The 24,360-nt window shown below is 44.7% G+C and overlaps 1 protein-coding gene across 1 annotated transcript in view; it reads left to right on the top strand.

Annotated features, from left to right (window-relative positions):
* The first annotated feature begins 2,476 nt into the window (after positions 1-2,476).
* The window catches only part of LOC137663657 (alpha-2-macroglobulin-like), a 41,971-nt gene continuing 20,087 nt past the window's right edge, over positions 2,477-24,360 (top strand). The window contains exons 1-16 of the mRNA XM_068401105.1: positions 2,477-2,605; positions 10,236-10,419; positions 11,290-11,446; positions 12,005-12,057; positions 12,772-12,792; positions 15,321-15,489; positions 16,650-16,734; positions 17,422-17,545; positions 18,255-18,369; positions 18,505-18,614; positions 19,492-19,653; positions 19,929-20,156; positions 21,846-21,909; positions 22,970-23,112; positions 23,477-23,626; positions 23,848-24,018. Of these exons, the coding sequence (XP_068257206.1) occupies positions 2,517-2,605; positions 10,236-10,419; positions 11,290-11,446; positions 12,005-12,057; positions 12,772-12,792; positions 15,321-15,489; positions 16,650-16,734; positions 17,422-17,545; positions 18,255-18,369; positions 18,505-18,614; positions 19,492-19,653; positions 19,929-20,156; positions 21,846-21,909; positions 22,970-23,112; positions 23,477-23,626; positions 23,848-24,018 (2,025 nt within the window). The 5' untranslated portion in view covers positions 2,477-2,516. The remainder of the gene's footprint in view (positions 2,606-10,235; positions 10,420-11,289; positions 11,447-12,004; positions 12,058-12,771; positions 12,793-15,320; positions 15,490-16,649; positions 16,735-17,421; positions 17,546-18,254; positions 18,370-18,504; positions 18,615-19,491; positions 19,654-19,928; positions 20,157-21,845; positions 21,910-22,969; positions 23,113-23,476; positions 23,627-23,847; positions 24,019-24,360) is intronic.

Here is a 24,360-nt window from a genome sequence, read left to right as displayed (position 1 = left end):
TTTAGGCATTTTGGCTGCATCAACCATTTACTGTGATATTGCCCAATTTGAATTCTTTGTGATCAGCAGTTAAGTACAATGATTCACTTAGGTTTTGTACCAGCTTAATATGGGGACTAGTCACTGAAGATATTAGATACGTACAGATTGTCTCTTGATCTGCGAAGTATGCAGTGACCTCAGACACGTATGAAGTATTAACATTAGAGGAAATATCTTTCCTGTGGTTAAAATCATGACTCCCAGTTCACTGAAGCCATCCCTGCGTATAGCAAAGACATTGCATGCCTTTTTCAGCAGTAATAGCTTTTATTAGACCAGCTAGTCTTGTTGGAAGAAGTAGCCACTCTTTCAGACACACAACGTCTCCTTCAGGTCTGAAAAAGCACCCAAAAGCTTTCAAGCTAAGTACAAGCTCAGACCACTTGTTCTGAGCTTTGTAAGAGAGCTAAAGGGCAGTTAGTGCTTGTGGAGCATAGTGAGCATTGAGGTGTCAGAGAGCTGGTAAGTGGTTCCTAGGGGATTGAGAAGTAGGAATTTTATACCTTGTGGATGGTAAATTGGTTAGTAGAAGGAAGAAGATGATAGTGAATAGGATCTGGTTTTGATGGCCCTGTAGAGCTATGAACATTAGTTTTACATGCTCATCCCTAAAGAGTACTTTGCCTGTGTCCATTCAGATTTCTTTTTGGTTTCAGTTCACAGCAGCCTGAATGACAACAGGCAACTTGGGATGAGTCATATTTTTCCAGCAAATGCCCAGGACACTATTGCTTTGAAAACTGCTATTTTGCATGAGTTATTTACTGGAGAAGTCGAAGATGGGAGTGAGAGGACAGATGATAGGGGGCTTTTCTGGAGAAAGATCTGTATGGTTTTTATTACTTGGCAGTTACACAACCACTTTCTGATCAGTATTTCCATCTCTGATAATCTGCTAAATCTTTTGGTTTGTGTGAGTATGTGTTCATTCCTTCTCCATGTGACATTTATATAACACTTCCCCCCCAGCAGACACTGGCTGCCTCCCAACTGTTTTCCTAACTTTTGTCGTTTATAAAAGGTGTTCAATTTTATTCCACGAGAGACCATACCTGATTTTTGAAGACCATTCTTAAACTTCTTTTCATCCCCAAACACTTCTAGTGATCCTTTGCACTGCTCTTCCCTGCAGTTTCCTGGCTACTACATCTGAGTCAAGACACACCGTATAGCTAACATTCAGTCTTAACATTCACTCTTTTTTCAAAGTGTAATCTTCAGGCAAAGGGCAAATAGGGCTGCCTGTGCTCCCTTGCACATAACAGAGAACCTCTGCCATTAACGTGGCTTCACATAGACACATGCAATGTGGTTTGTGTGGAAGCATTTTCTCTGCTGGGTTATTTGTATACAACAGAAATCTTCGCAGGGATCATGAATCTCTATAGTGCTACCGAATCCTTTCACTGCACTGGCACTGGAGGGCATGCTGACAGCCCTACAACTGCAATTTTGCAGTTTTCCGTGGACTGGTGCAAACACCCGACCTAGTTAGGCTTCTCAAGGAGTGCCCATAGCTTGGACTGAGTATTTCTGTTCAATGACCTGCTGGAATTTAGCAAATTTTTTCCTTACTAGATTCAACTTCTGGATAAGCTGCTACACCCAGAGATTTGCAGAAGACAGAGTCAAGTGAGCAGCACTATTTCTGAGTGACTTTTGTTACAAACGTGACTCACAGCAGCACAGATCTGAATCTGGCAAAGGGAAGGAGGAGCCATCTGGAACACCTGGAACATCTGCGCTCCAAGTGACACTGAATGATGGAAGATGATCACCATGCTGGGGAGGCAAGGATATCTCCCAACAGCATTGGGTAATATTAGTGCATATTCACAGTGGAAACAGAACTTGCTTCCATATCTAGACCAGTACCCCACCTCATTTTGGGTTATATTCCTGACAGATTAATTGTCTAACCCATAGTAGCTCTGTTAGCAACTGTGTCAGCAAACTACTGCAGTATTCTGTTAACATAATACAGGCAATGTTTCTGGTCTGTGGGTTTCCTTTTGTTCTTAAAATACTTATAAACCTGGCTTTTGGCTTCAAAAGATCACAGTGCCCCACATCAGAGTGCTGTGACTGGATGCTGCCCACAGGGAACACTAACCTGTGTTGAACATACATCATTTCCCCAACACTGTGGATTTCTGATAGGTTAAAGAAAGCAGGGTATGAATCATTCAAAGATTTCTAATATATGCACTATCCAATAAATACCCTTCCCCCACTTAGAAAGTCTCTGGCCAAATACTGTCCCTCTGTTTCAGCTCCTCCTCACCGCCTCTCCCTGTTTCCGGATGGGCCCTGGCCCCCAGCCCTTATCTCCTCCAGCCTCTGGGCTGTTTACAGAGAGCAGTTATAAAGAGGCTGACCCAGCAGAGAGTGGAGAGGAATTACAAGGTGCAGGAAAACAGCAGCACCAAACCAGGCTGGGTGTCTGCTTGACTCACCACAACCTGCTCTGCACCATGGAGAAGGACAGGCTGCCCAGCAAACCAAACATCTTCCTCCTTCTCCTCTTCTTCCTTCCTGGAAATACCTCTCCCACCACAGAACCGTAAGCTACCCATGTGGAGGCGGGAGGGAGGTCTTAGTGCTCCTTTTTTTCCTTTTATTTTCTTCCTTTCTGTCAATCGAGCTGTGCCAGTTTCTTCCACTCCTGCCCTGCACCCCACTACTAGCCAAGCCCTGAGCTTCCTGCAGAGGTCTGCCAGTGCTCCCCACTCCCACCCTGCAGCCCCCTGGTTGTCCAGCCCTGGGACCCTGCCACAGCTCTGCCAGTGCTCACACTTCTGCCCTGCTGCTGCCTGCTAGTCCAGCCCTGGATCCTCAGAACTTCTTTGCCTAAGTATATTCCTGTTTAGAAAGCTTCAGGTGTCTGGGGTTTTGTGGGCATGATGCCAGAATCCGTGTACTTACCTCTCCTGTAGTATCCTTGTTTCAATCACTGAGTTATTTCTCCCAGTTCTCCTGTTGCTTTCAAGCTAGTTTGCTCCCCTTTCTCCTGTTTCTTTCAAGCCAGTTTGTTTCCCTTGGCAACATCAGATGTACTTGTTCCCAAAGAGGATCTCTGACCTAGATTCTCTTCCTCTGGCATGGAGCCTGGCGCTGGCACCCTCCCCTGGGGCATCCACCCCAGGGCTCTGCAGTCCGGCAGCATGGCTGAGGGCCCCAAGGAGAGGGGCAGCCCAGAATGGCACGGGCAGGCTGGAGGCTGGCATCCCCACTCCAGCCTCGCCTACCAGAGAGGACCACTTTGGGGCCTCTAGTCTGGACGGGAGCAGCCTCCCTCTTCAGACCCTGGCTGCTGTCACACACTGTGCCTCTTACTGTGCCAGCAGAAGCACAGTTCTCACCACCATGTGTCTCCTAATGCTTCCTACAGAGATTTCATGCCCGCAAGCACTGCAGTAGTGCTAGCAGCTGTAGCAGAAGGTGCAGTGCTGCTGCTGCCGCTTACAGTGTGGTCAGAGGTGAGCTGGTGACTGGCTCAGAAGGAAAGACCTTTGACTCACACTGTACCATCAACCTCCCATTCATCTGCCCTGTTTGGGTGCTTCTGGGGCAGAGCAGCCAGCCAAGTCTGCTTTGGGGCTCAGGCTGAGCTCTCTGGTCTCCCTACAGTAGTCTGATGTAATTAAGTAATTAAGATTAAATAATCTTAATTCACCTTGCCCAAGATCTGGGGGAAAGGGAATGAATCTGTACTTCTCAATCCTCTCCTCCTGTGAGCACCATGCTGCTCTTATCCCTGACCTGAGCACCATTTTGGGAGGGGAGAAGGAAAAGGGCTGAGAGAGGTGGGGGAAAGAGGAGTGTAGTTGGGATCCACAGAATAAAGATAGGAACCCAGTAAACAGCTGGGGAGCACGGAGGCAAGTGGAGTTTGAGCAGTGAATTGCTAGGTAAGTGTGAGGGTAGTGTTCTAAGTGCTGCAGGGTAGATCAGATGCTGTGTATAACACAGAAGGGAAGCTGCCCTCGTACTGGAGACAAAATGAAGCTTCCAACCAAGGCTTGCTTCCTGTGCCTGGCACAAGTAGGGAGATGATAGCTTCTTTGAGCACCAGTGGTTGCTGCTATTTCTGTTTCAGACATGGCTGGCTGCACAGGAGACACAATTAAGGTTCAGACTATATATTAGAAAAAAATTATTCACCAAGTTAGTGCAACACCGGTACAGGTGACCCAGAGAGATGGTGGAAACTCCATCTATGGAGTCCTTTGCAACAGTCCTGTTCCAGGAGAGAAGCTGGGCTTGAGACATCCAGAGATCCCTTGCGACCAAAAATTTTATGATTTTGTAAGATACTGACAGCAAGATTTTTTTTTCTTGCTCTGGATCTCTTCTGGAAGATTTCTATAGGAGTTATCATTCTCCTATTCTGATCTGTGGTTGTGCATGCCAGCTACTTTACAATGCAGTGTACATGGCTGGGAATATACTGCATATAGTCAGAAATGCAAAGTCATGATGGCACATGAACTGGCAGGTGTGGATTTGGACTGATGGAGCTGATGAAATTCACTGGCTGCGTTGGTGGGGTGTTTGTTCCAGGCAGTAGCTGAGAGTCAATACACAGACGTTAGTCCACCTTAAGCTAGAGTATTACCTTCTGTATATAGACAAATTCATTGTTTTTACTTCAGCCTCTTTCTCTAGGGTCTCCTATCCCTCCTTGTTGCCTGCTTCTGCTAGACTCACTGCCTCTTCAGAATGGTTAGTTGCACGCAGGGAGGCTGCTGAGGTCTCTTTTGGCAGCCCAGAGGCTTTTTGTGCTGGAATGTCTATACATGGACTTTATGACCCAAGTTATTTAAAGCCCTCATAGTACTTTAATTCATCTAGACCTTTTCACCAACACATCCCAAAACAGCTAAAGGGCAGTCTATAAACAGCATATTTCATATCCTTGTTTCAAAGGCAGGGAAGCTGGTATAGGGGAAAGTTCTGTGCGTTGGCCAAAATTTCATCAGAACAGTGAACAGGAAGAGGAATGAGGCCAAATTCCCTATGAACTAGGTCACACTGTCCCTTTGGTAGACTGGACATTACAGTCAGATTGCCAGTGCCACTGACAGGGGGCAGGGGAAATGAGATTAGGAAAAGCAGGCACGGGATGAATCTGTGGTGAGAAGTCTGTGGAGGAAGGAGAGCGCTGGAGCAAGCAGAGAATCACAAGCTGTAAGTCACTCCCTGGGTGGCTGGAGCTCCCTCCTTTTGCTGCTTCTGCAGCAGCATGCACTGACCAGAACTGCTGGCTGGGTCCTCGCCACACTTTATCCCGTTGCCTGGTGGTGAGGGAAACGGAGGTACTGCCTGAGTCCCACTGCCTCCACAGTAGCTTTAGGACTTCCCAAAAGCTCAGAGCCCAGGCAATAACATAGCTCTGGACAGGCCCAGCTATCGCTCTCCCCAGGCTGTCACCATCTGGCAAGGTGCACATTAGCCTTCCCCAGTGGAGGGCCCAGGGAAAACTGGTATGAGCAGTCCTGACCACAGGTTTCCCCCTAAGCGTACAGTGGTTAATATACCCTGCAGGCTGAATTGCTACCAGAACCTCCTGCTGCTCTATTTCACAGAATCACAGAATCACAAAATGTTAGGGATTGGAAGGGACCTCGAAAGATCATCTAGTCCAATCCCCCTGCCGGAGCAGGATTGCCTAGACCATATCACACAGGAACGCATCCAGGCGGGTTTTGAATGTCTCCAGAGAAGGAGACTCCACAACCTCTCTGGGCAGCCTGTTCCAGTGTTCGGTCACCCTCACTGTAAAGAAGTTTTTCCTCATATTTATGTGGAACCTCCTGTGTTCCAGCTTGCACCCATTGCCCCTTGTCCTGTCAAGGGATGTCACTGAGAAGAGCCTGGCTCCATCCTCATGACACTTGCCCTTTACATATTTATAAACATTAATGAGGTCACCCCTCAGTCTCCTCTTCTCCAAGCTAAAGAGACCCAGCTCCCTCAGCCTCTCCTCATAAGGGAGATGTTCCACTCCCTTAATCATCTTTGTGGCCCTGCGCTGGACTTTCTCTAGCAGTTCCCTGTCCTTCTTGAACTGAGGGGCCCAGAACTGGACACAATATTGTAGATGCGGCCTCACCAGGGCAGAGTAGAGGGGGAGGAGAACCTCTATTGACCTGCTAACCACACCCCTTCTAATACACCCCAGGATGCCATTGGCCTTCTTGGCCACAAGGGCACACTGCTGGCTCATGGTCATCCTGTTGTCCACTAGGACCCCCAGGTCCCTTTCCCCTACGCTGCTCTCCAACAGGTCTGTCCCCAACTTGTACTGGTACATGGGGTTGTTCTTGCCCAGATGCAGGACTCTACACTTGCCCTTGTTATGTTTCATTAAATTTCTCCCCGCCCAACTCTCCAGCCTGTCTAGGTCCCTCTGAATGGCTGCGCAGCCTTCCGGTGCGTCAGCCACTCCTCCCAGTTTTGTGTCATCAGCGAACTTGCTGACAGTGCACCCTATTCCCTCATCCAAGTCATTAATGAATATATTGAATAGTACTGGTCCCAGAACCGACCCTTGAGGGACTCCGCTAGACACAGGCCTCCAACTGGACTCTGTCCCATTGACCACCACTCTCTGGCTTCTTTCCTTCAGCCAGTTCACAATCCACCTCACTACCCGATCATCCAGACCACACTTCCTCAGTTTAGCTGCGAGGATGCTGTGGGAGACCGTGTCAAACGCTTTACTGAAATCGAGATAGACCACATCCACAGCCTTACCATCATCTATCCACTGGGTTACGTCCTCATAAAAGGCTATCAAGTTGGTTAAGCATGACTTCCCCTTGGTGAAGCCATACTGAGTGCCCCTAATGATCCCCCTATCCTTGATGTGCCTAGAGACAGCACCAAGGACAAGTTGTTCCATCACCTTTCCAGGGATGGAGGTGAGGCTGACCGGTCTATAGTTACCCGGGTCCTCCTTCTTGCCCTTTTTGAAGACTGGTGTGACATTTGCTTTCCTCCAGTCCTCAGGCACCTCTCCCGTTGCCCATGACTTAGCAGAGATGATGGAGAGTGGGCTAGCAATGACTTCCGCCAGCTCCCTCAGCACCCGCGGGTGCATCCCATCAGGGCCCATGGATTTATGGACGTCCAGATTGTTTAATTGGTCCCTGACCCAGCCCTCATCTACCAAGACAGATTCCTCCTCTATCTTGACTTCTTCTGGGGCCTCAGGTGTCCGGGGCTCCTCAGGACAGCCTCCAGCAATATAGACAGAGGCAAAGAAGGCATTCAGTAACTCCGCCTTCTTTTTATCCTCTGTCTCCAGGGCCCCCGCCTCATTCATCAGTGGGCCTACATTGCCTCTAGTGTTGGCTTTACCTGCAATGTATTTGAAGAAGCCCTTTCTGTTGTCCTTGACCTCTCTTGCAAGGTTTATTTCCAAGGAGGCCTTAGCTTTCCTAGTTGCCTCCCTACATCCTCTGACAACAGACTTATATTCCTCCCAAGTGGCCAGCCCCTCCTTCCATGATCCGTACACCCTCTTCTTCCACTTGAGTTTGCCCAGCAGTTCCCTGTTTAACCATGCAAGTCTCCTGGTACCCTTCCTTGACTTCCTACTTGTTGGGATGCTCTGATCTTGAGCTCGGAAGAAGCAGTCCTTGAATGCTAACCAACTATCTTGGGCCCCCTTACCTTCTAGTACCCTGTCCCATGGGATTTCCCCTAGCAATTGCTTGAAAAGGCCAAAGTTGGCCCTCCTGAAGTCCAGGGTTGTGATTCTGCTAGCTGTTCTGTTCCCGCCACATGAGATCCTGAACTCTACCATCTCATGGTCACTACAACCAAGGCTGCCCTCAACCTTCACCTCTTCAACCAGACCCTCCTTGTTAGTGAGGATAAGATCCAGCAGCGCTCCTCTCCTAGTTGGCTCATCCACCATTTGCATCAGAAAGTTATCATCAATGCACTGGAGGAACCTCCTGGACTGAGGATGGCTGGCTGAGTAGGCCTCCCAGCAAATATCAGTGTAGTTGAAATCCCCCACGACAACCAGCTATTTGGATAGCTTGAATGTGCACAGGGAAAAAGGAATACCAAGTCCATAAAAATGGTCCAGCATCAGACCAGGGGACTACATTAGCTCTGTATTCTGTCTGTGTTGGTGGTCAGTCGTAGGTGCTGAGGGACAGAGTAGAGGAGCAAGGCAAGTACTGTGGAAATGAGATTCACATCTGCTATAGCCTTATGGAGCTCCTATCAGAGGTTCAAGGTCTTATTGTGGCAGGGATTACACCTGTGCCCCTATGTTTTCTGGCCATTTCTGGGCAATGAATTTACCCAGGACATTTTTTATAACCTTCACATCAGGAGTAGCTGATCTTCTTGCCCTTATGAGCCTCATACCAAATTTTATGTAGCTGGTGCCATAGGGCAGATACTGTATGCCTTGGAGAGTTACCGGCAGGTGGGGAGTGACAGCTTCTTTTAAGGGCCTGCACTTGACTGGACACGCAGGTAAGGCCCTAATTATCCAGCTCAGTGGCAGCTGCTGGCTCCTTTTGTTCCTCACCCAGGAAAGGACAGTTGGCTGCTGTCTATCACCTGATGCAGCCTGGGTGTACATGCCCTTCTTGGGCTGCTTGAGAGCACCAGAAGTCTCAAGAGCCACAAGCTGGCCATACCAGAACTGAACATTTGGACTTTACAGCATCTGGTAGCATTACATTCCTCAGTTTAATTTTGTACATTAGGACAAAGTTTCTGCTTCCTTCTATTTTTTCTAAGCCAGCTGCCTCATATTTTCTCCTGCTGTTGTTTAATACACACGTAGTCACAGATGATGAACAAACCATACTTTCTTTTGTGCACATCATTACTTCATAACTTTCTGTCATGACTTTTTCCAGCCTGAAGAGTCCTAATCTGTGTAGTGTCTCCTCCTATGGAGATCATTCCAGATTTCAGATCATCTCTGCCATCTTTCACTGAATCTTTTCTGCTAAATCCATTTGTTAAATGGGAGCAAACCAGCATGCCATATGTGAGATGCGGAAGTACCTTGCAATTATACAATGGCAAAACGATGCATTCTGATTTGTCCTCAATTCCATTCTGAACACTTCCCTACAGTCCATTTGTTACTTATCACTGAATGAGAATTTTCCAAGAGTGATCACCAGCGCTCATGTCTGAGTGGTAATAGCCCACTTAGTGATACAGCATATACACAATAGCATATATACTGTTAGGGAAATTTTTTCTTCCTCTATTGATTATTTTCTTTTTATGAACAGTTCATTTGCCATTTTTGCTACACAGTCCCACCATATGACAAAAGCTTTCCACAAATATGTAAGTTAGTTTTAGGTATTTTCTTACCCTAAACAATTATCAGAAAATTGTATTTCCCAGATCATTTAGAAGTGTACTGAACAACAGGGGTCCCAAAACAGATTCTGGAGATTTTCACTGGTTCCTACCCTTTGTGTCCTATCTTTTAACCAATTAATCCAGGTCAGAATTAATAATTTTATTTATTAGTAAAAAATTAGTAAAATGATCCCTTTTGTTGGATGGCAGCTTAGTTTAAGAGTCTTTTGTGAGGGACCGTTGTCAAAAGCTCTTTGAAGATACAAGTACACTTGTGTTGCAATAAACCACTATTCTCTGAAATCGTTTATGTGCTCATCTTAATAAGGTTCCTAACTGCAAGCACTCACATTTTTGCTCAGCATGAGAAGGATTTGGAAACCTGGATAGGCAAAGACAGGAGCAGCCAGACAAGTGGGTGGTTTTTTTCAACCCTAAAACTGCTGAATTTTCATCCTTTTTTAGCTAATGCCTTTAACTCTCAATAGGAGATTGTGGGATAATCAAAAAATCAATTAACAGCCTGGAACCTTTCACACCATCCTTACTCCCTGCTGTGAAGCTGAACAAAAGATCCTTTTTAAAGGACTCTCTATTAGCATAGAAATTCTTCCTTCCACTGCAAGCATTTTCCTGCTTTTAGGCTAATTAGTTAGGCAGTTTAATATGTATAAACCCAAAATAAAATGAATGCTCATGTTTATATGCACTGCATTTCACAGGGGTAGTAATGGATTCGGCATGCTGATTTGTTAATTTTCTTTCACTTAATGTGGTTTCCTTAAAACTATTTCATATTTCTGATCCTTCTGATTCTTGCTTCCCTCTCTTCCTAGGCAGTATATGGTGCTACTGCCCTTTCTGATACACACTGATTCTCCTGAGAAAGTCTGTGTTCAGCTGACCCACCTGAATGAGTCTGTGACACTGAGCGCCACACTCGAGTATCAAGGGGAAAACAGGAGCTTGATTGATGACGTGGTGTCGGAGAAGGACATGTTCACCTGCATCCCTTTCTCTGTGAGTATCTCATCCTTGTGGGCTGATCCCTTGAGTTTATTGATGTGGCGTAGTAGATCTAAACAGTCCAGAAATGAGAAATAAGACATGTTGTAATCAGAGACTTCTGAGCTAAGCCAAAGAAAAAATTAGTTTGATGTAGAAAATTGACTGTGGTAGACTTATGAGGAATTATTTCCCACCATTATCAAATTCAGTGCCCATATGATATTTCTGTGCCTGTGGGGCTTATAGTATTCTTTGGACATTCTTCATCCTAGAACTTTGACTGACAGAACATACCCCATGTTTGTTTGATCTGTGTAAGCCTCAGAGCAAAAATAGTGAAGTGGAATGAGAACTCTAGAAGCTGGGGAATGGTTAAGACAGTGAGGTCCGTGAGGTCATTTGTCTCCTTCTGGAGCTTATTCATGACTCTTTCCTGCAGAAGGCTGGTTGATGAGTAATGTAAGCAACTGGTCCTATGCCCTAGATAATGAATCTGGGTTGATTTCTGTTTTGATAAATCATAGGATGGAACAAGATCGGATTCAATATTTCTCTAAGGAAAGCATATAAATGAAGGAAGGGAAACAGCTTCCAGTATTGGAAGGAGAGGAAGAAGCAGCATGGAGAAAACTCAAGGAAATGGAGAAGATCTATTATTGCAACAATTCCTGAAGGGAAAAGAATATTTTCTTGAGACAGAGGAGACAAGCCCTCCAAGTTCATATCAGAAAATTGTGTTTTTCTCTGCTTCCAGCACCGAGTCTTTGGTGTCCCTTTAGGGAACTTTCGGACCTAGCTAATACTTTGTCTTTCAAAGGCTTAGAGCAATAGGGTGAATCAGTAAAGCAGTTATAAAGCAGTTATCCTCTTCATTTTCCTTAGCTTCCAAGATCCAATAGCACATCTGTGGCATTTCTCACTGTGATGTTGAAGGGGGCGACACTGAAGTTCAGGAGCCGCAAGTCAGTGTTGGTCCAGAATTCTGAGAGCTTGGTTTTCATCCAGACAGACAAACCCATATACAAGCCCGGACAAACAGGTATGGGGAATTGGGTTGATGTTGACTCTGACAGCAGAAAATCTCATGGGCTTCATTCCCCAGAGGCCACATACTTTTATTAAAGTTTTCAGACTTCTTCATGGGGGCAGTTAAAGCACTCAGTAAATCTTATTTCTGTCAGCTGAGATCTAGGACATGTGGTACCTTCACCATTCCTATTCCCCATCCTCCAGGCACAGCATCTCAGTCAGATGTGGGCACAGGCTTAGATTCATTCTACTCAACTAGACGCTTGAATCCGGGATGACTTCAAAGCAGTCTCCCTTGGCTGCACCTGAATCAACAAAGCAGGACAGGCACTCCCAGGGAACAATTCAGTTCAGCCAAGGCCTGATTATCCTTCTAAATTTATCTGCCTCTCACCATCTGCAAGAGAAAGAGCCTGTAGTAATTGCTTTCATAACTTAGAGATCTCAATTCAGAGCCTGTTGATCCATGGAATGAATCTGAGTTATAAATTATTGAAACACTGACATTTCCTGATAATGGCTACAAATTTAACAGTGGGATTTCCTTCTTTTCCATTACACCCTTCAGTTCTGTTTCGGATCGTCTCTCTGGACAAAGACTTCTACCCGCTGAATGAGAAGGTAGAGCTGTAATTCTTTGTTGTTAACCAGGATGCTTAATTCTCAATTAACACCATCACTGTCATCATCCAGAATCACTGAAGACAGCCTTTAAAGCTGTCCTTACTTATTCACACCATCCTTGACCCATTCCATATCCTGTCCTGGGACACACTGCACCTGTCTCTATTGACTGAGAAACCTATCCCCTTTTCCCTTTTCCAAAGGGATATAGGTGTTTAAAACCAGATTTGCAAAGGAATGTATGTGGCTAAGCATGTAGACAGGGATCTCATTACTGAAAAAATGGGTGGGACAAGTTTCCATTGAAAGTGACATATGTGCAGATGTTTCTGTCAGTGGGTGCAACAATGTGCTTAGAGGCAGAGAGAGCAGCCTGACAAGGACTTGGTTTTAAGGAACTGGTCAGGGTGTAAGTCTACCTTTTAGCTTATTTGGCTATCAGTTCCTTATGCAGACAAGTTCTCTGAAAACTTACTTCATCACATTTTCATACTGTGACAAAAAGACAAAAAGTTGGGGCTCTAAAATATTATAGAAGAAATTCCCCTAACCATTAAGAACTAAGGAAATAGAGAAAGTACAGAAAAGGAAGAACCCAAAGGATGAATTAGAAGGCTGTTCTTCTGCCTGTCAGTCCAAATCTGGAAATTACTTCCATCCATATGTGACTAATATTTCTAACGCTGGTTTTCCTTTGTTCTTTCCCCACAGTTTCCATTTGTCTATATTCAGGTGAGTGGATAACTGCATGTCTATTATTTCAGCAGAATGTGCAGGCACAGAGGTAGCAGTCTTCAGCAGTGGTGTTTTCAAGCTGAGGTGCAAAGGAAAAAACATGGGCACATGACCTTTTTCCTTTGTATAAAGGAAGGCTGAGTAGTCGGGCATCAAAATAAGTTCCAACAATGGTTCTTTGGCTGGGGAATGTGCTGTAGAAACAAAATAGTTAATCAGTCCAAGACATGCTGTGAACAGAATTAGACTTGCCTAGAGGTCGTATCAGAATGGCTTATTCCTCTTCCCAAGCAGAACTAAGATTTTCTGTCTGCCTAGTGTGGTTGAAACCACAGAACTGCATTAAACAAAATAGCAAAACTAAAGAAACAAAATTTTGTAAGCAGACATCCCCTATCTTCCCAAGCATGCCCTTTTTTGTCTGCTTTTTAAACAGTTGAACTTCAGTGACAGACAAAAGTTAATAGGAAGGATGTTTCTGTCAACAATTCAAGTATTCAATTTTTCAGCTGAGAAACCATCATTTACAATTATTATCTGGGACATCTTCTAGTGGAAAACTGATGGGAAGGACCCAGTGATGGACCCTGAAGCCATGATAGCAGCACAAACACTGCTGAAATTAGTATGCACAAATCTTAAATTGGTTTGCGTGATTATGGGTCCTATGTAGTCAGACTTGACGGAGTACAGGAATTTCATTAAAGGAGCAAGAAGAAATACATCCTATCCACCACCCCCAGAAGCCCCGTATGCCTTTGCCTAACAAGCTGAATAATTTCATAACTTTTTTTTTTGTGTCAGTACCGTGAAAAGTTTCAATTTTAAATTAATAGGGAGGCCATCCTGTGTTTTCAGTTCCAAACTGTGAGGCATGGTGTGTGTTCGTGCTGTTTAAGCCAGCTTATGTAGGCCTTGTCCTCCATCCCCACCATCCTCCTCAGTCCAGCAGTGCCCTTCTTTTGGCTTTCACAGATGTCTACGAGACAGTCTTGTAGAGTGGGAAACTCATCTGGCAGCAAATTCACCATTTTTCTCTAGGGTAATTTTTTCAGCCAGATCGGATCTGCCAGTGCAGTTTACCTCATGCTTGCATGAAATTTGGACCGGCCCAAAGGAAAGGGCGGCAGGAGTGAAGAAAGGTGACAGCCTAAAGTCAAGTGCTAATGAAATCAATGTTCATCAGTCCACGCCCTTAATATCACTAATTGATTGTAGTCAGCCAGAAAGGCAGAAGTGAGTATGAGCCTATTATTTCTGAATTATTATCCTGACCTATTGCTTCTGTCATTTTAAGAAAAACCCTTTCTGAGGAAAACCAAACAAACTGACTTTCAGGTCTTCCCTATAAATCACAGAAATAGCAACAAGTTCACGAGCCCAGCTGTAAACATTTTCTTGAATTCCTCTTCCAAGGAAGCCAGGTGGTGTCCATCACAATAACTGGTGAGCTTTTCAATAGGATTGAAACATGAGGATGAAGAGGATTTGCTCAGAATCGTGGGATGCAGTTTACTGACTGTGCCTTCCTCCTGAGGTGCTTCTTGGGAAGAAGGCCTCCTCTTCTGCTCCCTGACCAGTGACCTCCAACTGTGGGATGTCATGTCATTCACCTCCCCTTTTCCCTAAGCCCTGAGATAAAATCTCAGTGAAGTAAATGCACACAGTCACATACCTTGAGTCACATACCTATCTAGAGTATATAGACTTTTGGTGACAGCCAAGGTACAATGCAAAGAGCAGGCAGAAAATGAAAGACCGTAAACATTAACCATCCTGCTGAGGAGCCTGGAAAGGGTGCATCAAACTACGCAGCACCACTGCGATGGTTCAGTGACTTCTACGAGAAATTTGGGGCTGGGCTGATGAATTTGGAGCACAGGCTATTGATAGTCAGTTCATGATGTGCAATACTCATCTGTAGTAGTGATGAGATTTCAGCTCCAGCATTAGGAGTGGGGAGAGACAAGAAGGGAGTGCTCTCAGCTGGATGCACATATGTGGGATATACTTTCCTTTGTTCCTGTCCCACTCCCCTATCCCACCACAAGCTTTGGACTCTTACATATGTACATTTGTCAGTCCCATAGATAGATCAGCTGTCACATTCCTCAGCAGATTATGCACTCGTACGCAGACAGTCTCTATTCCAGGCATGGGAAAAAATCTTTTAGTAGACTGTATAGCAAGTGAAGGAAACTGAAACTTCCCTTCTTTCTCCCTGTGCTCCACTTACTCCTGCTTTCCATCTCTGTCTTGTTACCTTGCCAGTCTGTCTTTCCCAGCTTCCTGGCCCCACCCTTCATAAGCATGCAGGTAGAGCTGAGGGGGAGACAACACAGGATCTCCAGGGTTAAAAGGCTTTCTTGCATGCTAGTTATACAGAATTGATAGGTAAGTGCTCACAGATCCTCACAGATTATTGAATAATTAAAGCTACGCATTTCCCAGCTGGGACACTCCACTGCTCTGTCCCTGGGAGCCTCCTCTACTGTCTTGTGACCATGAGTTATCCTCACCTGCAGGATCCCCAGAGGAACCGCGTGTACCAATGGCAAGGGGTGGAACTAGAGACCGGCCTTACTCAGCTCTCCTTCCCCCTCACCTCGGACCCCATCCAAGGGTCCTACAAAATAGTTGTGCAGAAGAGCTTCTCGTCCCATGTGGAACACTCCTTCAGCGTGGAGGAATACGGTAAGGAGAGGACGTATGGGCTGCAAGTGGGGATGAGAGCAATGCCTTTTACTGGGACCTCTCGATTTGAGATTTCCTGGGTTTGGCATGGAGAAGGGAAGGACTGAATACATAGGCGATGGGGTTCAGAGGGGCTGACCCAGAAGGTGCTGAGTACCAGAGGTGGTTGCTCACTTTATGACATCTCTGCAACCTGCATGGTTTTCTTTTATTTGTTCTTTAGTCTAATTCCCATTATCTTCCCTGTTGCAAATTCTCTTGCAGCCTTTTGAGGAAAAGTGCCCTGGAGTTGAAACATTGAGATTTGCCTGCCATTCTAGAGGCAAATTTATGTCTAAGCTGTATAACCCAGGGTTGCTTCCAGTTCGTGGGTTTGGGTGTGCACCCTTTCTGGTCTTATTTGCTTGCACTGTGAAAAAAACCTCAGGGCACCAACTGGAAGCAGGCCATTACAAGCTTCAGTCCAGTCCTGGGCTTGAGTAGTTGGGGGCTTAAGGTAGCAGGATGCAATATGGGAAGAGGGATGTAACTTAATACTCAGGAGCAAAATATGCCTTTTACTTGCCACTTTCTATATCAAGTCTTGTTGCTTCCTTGTCCACTTGAAAATAAAGACCTGAGAGTCTGCAGCTAGATTCCCTAGAACTGTCTGGACATGCAGGACAGTTTCACATGCTACATATTAGTGAGCCTAGCAGCAGCTTAGGATCTCCAGGACAGTAAGAAACAGAGAGAATCAATGATTCGAGCCATTTCAATGTGGTAAATGACACAGGTGGTGAACGTGTTACTGCTAGTCTTAGTTGCAAATCATGTATTGTGAAACATGGAACACAACAGGCAGGGCCAGTGTGTCCTTCTGAATGAGCATATGTAAGGGATCTGCACAGCTGTCTGGTGCCAATGGGATCACATGAGCATGCGCTGCAAATGAGGGAATGTAAAGGCTACAACCCTCCTTAAATTGCCTTTAAACCCAAAATGGTGGTGAAGGCTAAGAAAACCTAGGAAAGAGGTAGCAGAGCTGTACTGCAGACCACAGACAGGTGATGGTTCATATTAAGATTATCCTGGCTCTGTGTTTGTGTTGCTGTGTTGTGTTGTGCAGTACACAGCTCTTCTTCACTCTCCTCATATCAGACTTTTTCTCTCCCATCTAGTGCTGCCCAAGTATGAGGTCCTGGTGAAGCTACCCAAGATGATCACTATTAAGGACATGGAACTTCCAGTGTCCGTCTGTGGACTGTGAGTCACAGAGCTGGAGCAAATCTCTCTTGCTCATCCTTCACTCCTCCTTTCTGCTGAGGATCAAAAGAAGAGCTGAGGAAAGCTTTTTATACTTTTCCCAGACATCTAGTGCAGGCTTGTTCCACCCTATCAAACCTGAGCCTACTACTTGGCCTGAACAGTCAAAGGAAAGGGTCTTCTCTGTGTTCCTAAAACATTATGCCAAACCAATCTGCAGCTCTCTCCTCCCAATTTACTGTACATTTTCTCTTTCTGTCTTTACATTTCTTCAGTTAGAGCTTCTCTGACAATCCTGAACCCTCAAATACTCAGAGATGTCAGATCAGACATCATTTGAACAGGTAGTGCAAACCCAGTGTTCTAATTTTTAACTCATAAATTGCTCCTCCTGAGTCCCTGGTTGCCTTTCTACTTCTTCATTGAAACCTTAGGAGTTTGTGATACAAGGATATGCCCTGCAGAGACCTCCCACCTAGAACAGATTCTAATGGATGATGGAAGAATCTCACCATGGGAATGATGAAAACGTAATCACTAGAGTTATCAAAATATCAGATTAGTCAGCCTTTAAGAAGAAATATTAGGAAGCCATCCACAGAGGTCTTTAAGAAGATGTGTCCAAGTGTGACTCTCTGATTGATTGTCTCATCATCTAATATATTGTTTAACACTTTGTGATTACAGGTACACCTATGGGAAACCAGTTCCTGGTTTGGTGAATGTCCAAGTGTGCCGGAAATTTTCCAATTCTCCTTCAAACTGTTACGGAAAAGAAGCAGAAGCTGTGTGTGAAGAATTCACTAGGCAGGTGAGTCCCAAGATTAAAATCATATGAGTAAGGGGCAACGTTGTCTAAAGGAGGCCAAATCTGTGACTGTTGGGAGACAGTAGGACATCAGAGATAGTACTCTGTCCAGGGAAGAGCGGATGTTCTCAGAGGAAGGCATTCTTAAGAGGTGGGTCATTAAACTGGAAACAGAACTGATGAAGAAAACCCCACAGCTGAAATCCTGACCCTGTTGAAACTAGTGACGTATCTCCAGTTAGCAGCTGTGAGGTCCTTGCTATTGACCCCCAAACTAAGAAAAGAATCTGTGAAAGAATTTTCTAACTGTGGGAGGGGCTGTCAGGGAGCAAAGAGCAAAGAAGATGAGGAGAAAACAAGAAGGCAGTATTGTATATGGGTCAAACACAAGAAAAAGGAGAAAGGGCAACAGGGAGAAGAGTGACAACAACAGAAGAAAGGAAGAAAAACAGAACTAAGGTAAGAGGGAGTTAACAAGGAGACCAGTGCATGCCTTGGAGAACTGAGTACCTCACAGAACACAGAAAATGTGTGGATGAAACACTAGGAAACAGGCTGTAAACAAGTTCTGGTCTTGGAGACAACCCTAGAACGTAAGGCTGGGATTTCATGACAGAAGTTAAGCGTGTTGGGTTTGGGGTATCTATTCCTGTCCCACAAGGCACCAAATTTGTTCACAGAATTCCAATTTTCTCTCCAATTCCCTGCTTAGGCAGATGCTCGTGGCTGTGTTTCTGGTGTAGTAAGGACCAAGATATTTCAGCTCCAGCGCAGGGGATATGAGATGAGCATTGAGGTACAAGGGAAGATCACAGAAGATGGCACAGGTATGTATCACATGGAGATAGCAAAGTCATGGCAGGCCATAACAGGAGGGCCTGGCAAAGATGAGGAAAGTGGAGTGACATGTCTAGAAATGCTGCCATTCATTAATAATCCCTCTTTACTGTGCTCTCTCTCAGGAATAGAGATGACTGGAACAGGCTCCTGTGGAATCACATCCATCATGAGCAAAATCAGCTTTGACCTGCTGGACTCTCAGTACAGACCAGGGATCCCACTCTTTGGGAGGGTAGGGAACTTCTGAGAACCTGGACAATGAATGGCATAGCAAACTCACAAGTGCACAATCCCATCAGGTGGAACAGCACTGTGCAGATGACATGGTCCACCTTCCTCTGCCTTTGTATAGGCAGACGAATTACTGTCAGTTGGAGCACTCTAACAGATACATGGCCCTGAACCTCCTGGCAGTCAGCCCAGTACAGAATAGAAAGCCCGTTGTTCTGACATATGAGAATAACATCAGGGAGCAGCAAGCATGGGCTGTTCCACAAGGCAACGTTATCCAGGTGCAAAGGGTGACCACAACACAGGTAGGCATAGGGACCTCATCAACAAGGGCACAGTCCCACAATACCCAACCAGTCTGAGCAAAGCAGGGGGGGGTGACAGTTACAGGTTCCATCAACAGTCCAGCGATCACCAGACAATGTGAGGTGATGAGTCAGGGCTGAGCTCAACCAAGGAAGTCCAGTTAAACAGATCGGAAGAGCAGGAGAAAGAGCTGAGTGTAGGTCTACCTCCAGTGTAGCTTTAGTCAAGGACTAGGGCACAAGCCTAAACTTAGAGTTCCTGAACCAAGAGGCAGATGATGTGTGGTGGAGGTCCCAGATGAAGCTGGCCAGGGGAATTAAAACCTACTGAGGATCTTAGGACTCTGACAGATAATTTCCCTGGGCCGATCAGATTGTTTTGCTGAGAATTTTCTCAGTTGCTGCCTCAGATGGCTCAGGAATCACCCTACACATTTCCACATCCATGTCTTTTGTTCTTCTCCGTAAGAAACATCCTGCCTGGCAAGGAAGAAAAGGGGGAAGAGGCTTTAAGACTTGGGAATTGTTTTCTGTTTCTAGTCTAAAACCTGAAGTTTGTTTTTGCTCTGTTAGGTGAAGCTGGTAGATGGCACTGATGCTCCGATTGCCAATGAAACCATCATGATTTCTGTGGATGGAGACAAATACAAATGGAATTACACTACAGATGAGCAGGGACAATCCTGGTTTTCTATAGACACTACCACCTTCACACAAGCGTCCCTGGAAATTCGAGTGAGTGGCAGAGACAGGGCGGAGGGACTGGAGTAAGCCTCTGTGTTTCTGATGAGCAGGGGAAATATTTATTCATGGGCTATCAGTCTTTCTGAATCAGAAGATAAAGCAAGATTCTTGGCAGGTCACCTCTCTTCTCTGTGTCTCCTGTGCATGTTCTCTACCTTCTTTTAAGAGTGGGAAATACAGAACATGTCCAGAGTTTTTCTGTGGAGTTTCATGTGACTTGTTACCTGGTTTCAGTCAGCTGTGAGTATTTTATTCTTCTTTGTCAGGCTAATCATAAACCTGAACTGAACTGTTATGACAGCGATTGGATCACACCTTCATATGAGCATGCTGTGCGTAGAATAAGTCGGTTTTACTCCCCCAGTAAGAGTTTCCTCAAAATTGAGCCAAAGCCTGAGACTTTAAGTTGTGGCTCCCCCACGGACATCCAGGTGCACTATATCTTCACACCAGAGGCCATAGGAGAGCAGAAGAAAATTGTCATTTACTATTTGGTAAGAATTATTTGTGTTTACTTTGATCTATGGCCACAGAGAGCACTGTGGCACATATAGCTACCTTCCATGATGAGCAACCACAGCACTGCTGTGTGCTCAGTCCTTAGCCAGTAATTATAGAGAGAGATTGAAACTGAAAGTGTGGCCTGTGGCAGTGGGATTCAAACGCATTTCCATAACGTTTCTCATGTTGTTTTCTGTGTGCAGACATGGGTAGGGTGTACATGTTTTATTAAGAACAGAAGAGAGAGAAAATGTTGACAGAATGAGCATTGTCTCAGGTGCAGCCATCCAAGACTCATTTCATAATACTCCATTCCCAGTTTCCCCCATTCCAAATTCTGGTTCATATACGGTCACAGCTCAGAAACCAGCATCCTACAACAAGAAGATGAAAGATAAGGAGGAAGCAATCTCCTAGTCAGTTTTGTCCTTTGGTAGTCATCTGACCACTGAAACTAAAGCAACACCTCTAACTACAGCACCAGAAAAGGCCAATAAGCTTAGAGCTTCGGTCATATATCAAGCAATGATGGAAAGTTTGGGATACCACAGTAACTGGAACAGACTATAACATACTGACATTTAGAAGTGTGAATTGATTAATTTGGGGGGTGGCGGGGGGGTGGGCAGAGAGACTAATTCAACTGTGACTGAACAATGATCTATCAGTTTTGTGTGGGAGAACAGGATGAATCAGATGAATATGCAAATCGAACTTCTTTCCCCCTAAATTTGTTTTTCTGATTTTCCCATTTAGTGACACTAGCAGAAGAGATGAGAGTAGCCTTGGAGAGCTAGAAGAAATCAGTGTAACAGACACTCCTGTTCTGATGGATTGTACAGAACATTGCGGGGAGTTAGACTGAGATTACAAAAAAGAGAATAGAAACCTGTGGTAGAGATGTCCATGTGCTTATTTTCAAGACTGCTAACAATAAACTGAAGCACAAGATTCCTGTTTACCCTGGTAGCCTGGGAAAGCTGGTCTTAAGTATATAGATAGAGCAGGTAACCAAACAGTGAGGTAACATGTTTTTATAGGTGTGGATCCCACATCTTGAAATTAAAATATGGTGCTATGAAATAGATATCCTACATGGAAAGTGATTGTATAAAAGGTTTCTCCGGTTGTGAAAAAGGAAACTTTTTCTAGAAATTAGGAAATTACAGTTAGCATTCAGGCTGTTGCTTACTGCCTGACTTCAGGTACCTTATTCAAGCTCTTCTTATTTACAGCCTGTGCTCTTCTGTTCCAACACTGTGTGAGTTATGAAACTAATTCTGATTAATTTTTTCTCCAGACTGTTTCACAATGCAACTGAGAGTGGAGTGACAACTTTTGATCATCAGGCTGTTCCAAATTGTTAGAAATGTGCATATGACTCCCAAACTTCTGTGTGCTCAGAGGCAAAGTGCATTTGAACCTGATCGTTGTATATAATATATACAAAAGGGAAGCCAGGTCTGACCAATGGGGAAACAATTGTCCTCCTAGGAGTGGATATTTCTGTCTCCAAAGACACAGTAAATTCCAGTCTGGCCCTTGCTTACTATCTTCTTGGTTTTGCTCACAGTTGGCAGTGCTATTCATACTCACACTCTACAGTTAACCCAGTGAATGTTCATTCTTCTTCCCTTCAACACCAGTAACAACAATTACAGGAAGGTTTCTCTGTCACACAGGTGATGGCCAAGGGAGGCATTATATTAGCAGATACCCATGATCTGACTGTGAATCCTGGAGATGGTGAGCAAAACTATGCATTTTAGCATCTCTGATGATAATTTTTGGGGGCAAGGGTGATGTAGAGAAATTATTTCAATTCAAACATTTAGTGTTTAACTCTACCCTATTCAGATTGTGGATGCTTACCAGTGTTGGAAGACTCACATGTGCAGTGAGCAGGAAGAAGAACGTGTCTCCTTTTCTTTCTCTCTCTCACTTTCCTTCTTTTTTTTGGTATTGTTTCTCCTTTATAAGCATGTAAACACACACACTTATATTCTAACCAATACATTTATTTTATTCATATAAATGTTCAAGGATTACACATTTTAGTAACTGAGGCTGGCTATGATACATCTTTGAAAGTCTTTCAACAATGAGACCAGGGAGACATTTTGGAAGTCTATGAGGAGTTGCATTGCAGTGGGTATAAATGTATGGAAGTAAAAGATCTTGCGTGCTGCATATTCATAGAAAGTGCTGCATCCTCACTAGTAGTAGTGACTAAACTAACACCCTGGCTCATAACAAGAGATGTTCTATCACCTTTGTCCAGATTGTGACATGAAGCTCAGGCTCAGCTAGGAAGAGTCTTTCATATAGAGGGGCATTTTCCATTATGGTTGGAGCGATAGCTTCGTGTTGCAGCTAAATGCTTGCTTAGCAGTAACTTTGCAAAGTTATTCTTTCAACCACTCTGCAATCTTGACTGTTGCCACCCGTTACAACAGTCCCTTATTTCTATGTTTTTTCCCTCATCTATTTTTTGTAGACTGCAGAAATTCTTGGAGCTTGAGGAAGAAAGGGGTTGGGAACATCAAGAAATTATGCCATATGTTAACTGGGGAGAATCTAGAAGGCATATTGAGGCCCACCAAACTCATCTCATTTGTCTATTACATGATCACTGTTTGAATGCAGGTGTCTCCAACAGATATAGACTTCAGTCATGTATCGGTATTCCTGCGCTTGCTAACAAAAAATGTTCAGTATGAGTAAACTTGACTTTTTTATATGGGGAAAGCAAATGCATATACCGGAACTCCTTGTATATTGCTTAGCCTTCTTTTCTCTCTGTTAGCTTATGGGACATTTCAGTTGACCTTCCCTGTTGAGGCAGCAATTGCTCCCCTGGCACGGATGCTTGTGTATACCACTTCACCCAGTGGGGAAGTCATCGCCAGTTCAGCAGATTTCCAGGTTGAAAGTTGCCTCCCCAATAAAGTGAGTATAAGTCAGCATTTATGCAACCCATATTTGTTGCATGGCCAGTGGTTCAAGTTATCAGTTCCAGAATGGAGGCAGGATTCGCAATGGGTTCATGAAATGGTCTGACCAGATGTTGACTGAGGATTAGTGACTGAAACTCCAGAATGAGTTAGAAAGCCATAACTATAAAAAGTGGAGCAAGACAGAGTAAGAAAGAGAATCACTGGTCATTACTAACTACACTGGTCAAAGCTGAATGTATAATAGAAGAGCTGCAAGGCACTAGCAGAGCTCAGTTCACAAGGCTAGATGCCTCCTTATAATAGCATGCAACAGTGTCTGGAAAAGTGACTGCTTTAACTTCCTTTTGGGGTTGCAGGTCAGACTGAGTTTTGTACCCAAGGAAGGTCTTCCTGCCTCCAACACACTCTTGCAACTCCATACCTCACCAAGGTCCCTGTGTGCCCTCCGTGCTGTGGACAAGAGTGTTCTCCTCATGAAGCCTGAAGATGAGCTCTCTCCCAGCTCTGTAAGTCTTTATTATTTCTGGTAATGAGCAAGTACAAGAATGAACCAGTTCTTCAACTACAATTAACACCACTATGGACATGGGGCCATGTATTTTTATAGCTGCATTCACTACACTTGTGTTTTAGAAGATGACTTCTATCAAAGGAGTGTTAAGTAGTGCCTGTGTCCCTTTAAGTGCTGACCTGCCACACTTTTCCCTGATTGTTTGCATTTCCCCAGGTGTATGATCTTCTCCCACTGAAGGAAATCCGGGGTTATAGTTTCAAGGACTACTACCTGGAAGAAGACAATGTAAACCCTTGTGTGTCACTTGACAACATATTATTAAATGGATTTGTCTACATGCCCATTTCTCCTGACGACGAAGGTGATGCCTATGACATTCTCAAAGTAAGCTCCAGCCTTTTGCTTTAATTTGTTATTCCTTTTTGGAATACAGTCTCCTCTCCTCTTCTCCCACGTCTTGAAGGGTTTTTTAGTGAACTTAGCTTTGAGCTTGCTAACTTTTGTATGCAAGACAATAACCAGGCCCAGGCCCTGCATCTATGTAGCTCATCATTGGTACCTGAGAGCTTGTCTGAACCATTAAAACTTTGAAGGGTGTCCTCATTGCCAGTAGAGATACCTGTGAATGGGCTCAAGTAAGGAAACAGTCCTGAGAAGTGACCCCTGGTAGCATAATATTAGAAACCCTTCCTCAGGCGCGCATGTTCTCTCTCTATCTGGTGTAGA

The sequence above is a fragment of the Nyctibius grandis genome, chromosome 5 (assembly GCF_013368605.1).
Source record: "Nyctibius grandis isolate bNycGra1 chromosome 5, bNycGra1.pri, whole genome shotgun sequence".
Taxonomy (NCBI): Eukaryota; Metazoa; Chordata; class Aves; order Nyctibiiformes; family Nyctibiidae; genus Nyctibius; species Nyctibius grandis.
Note: the sequence above shows the minus strand (reverse complement) of the source record. Positions and strands in the feature narration are given on the sequence as shown.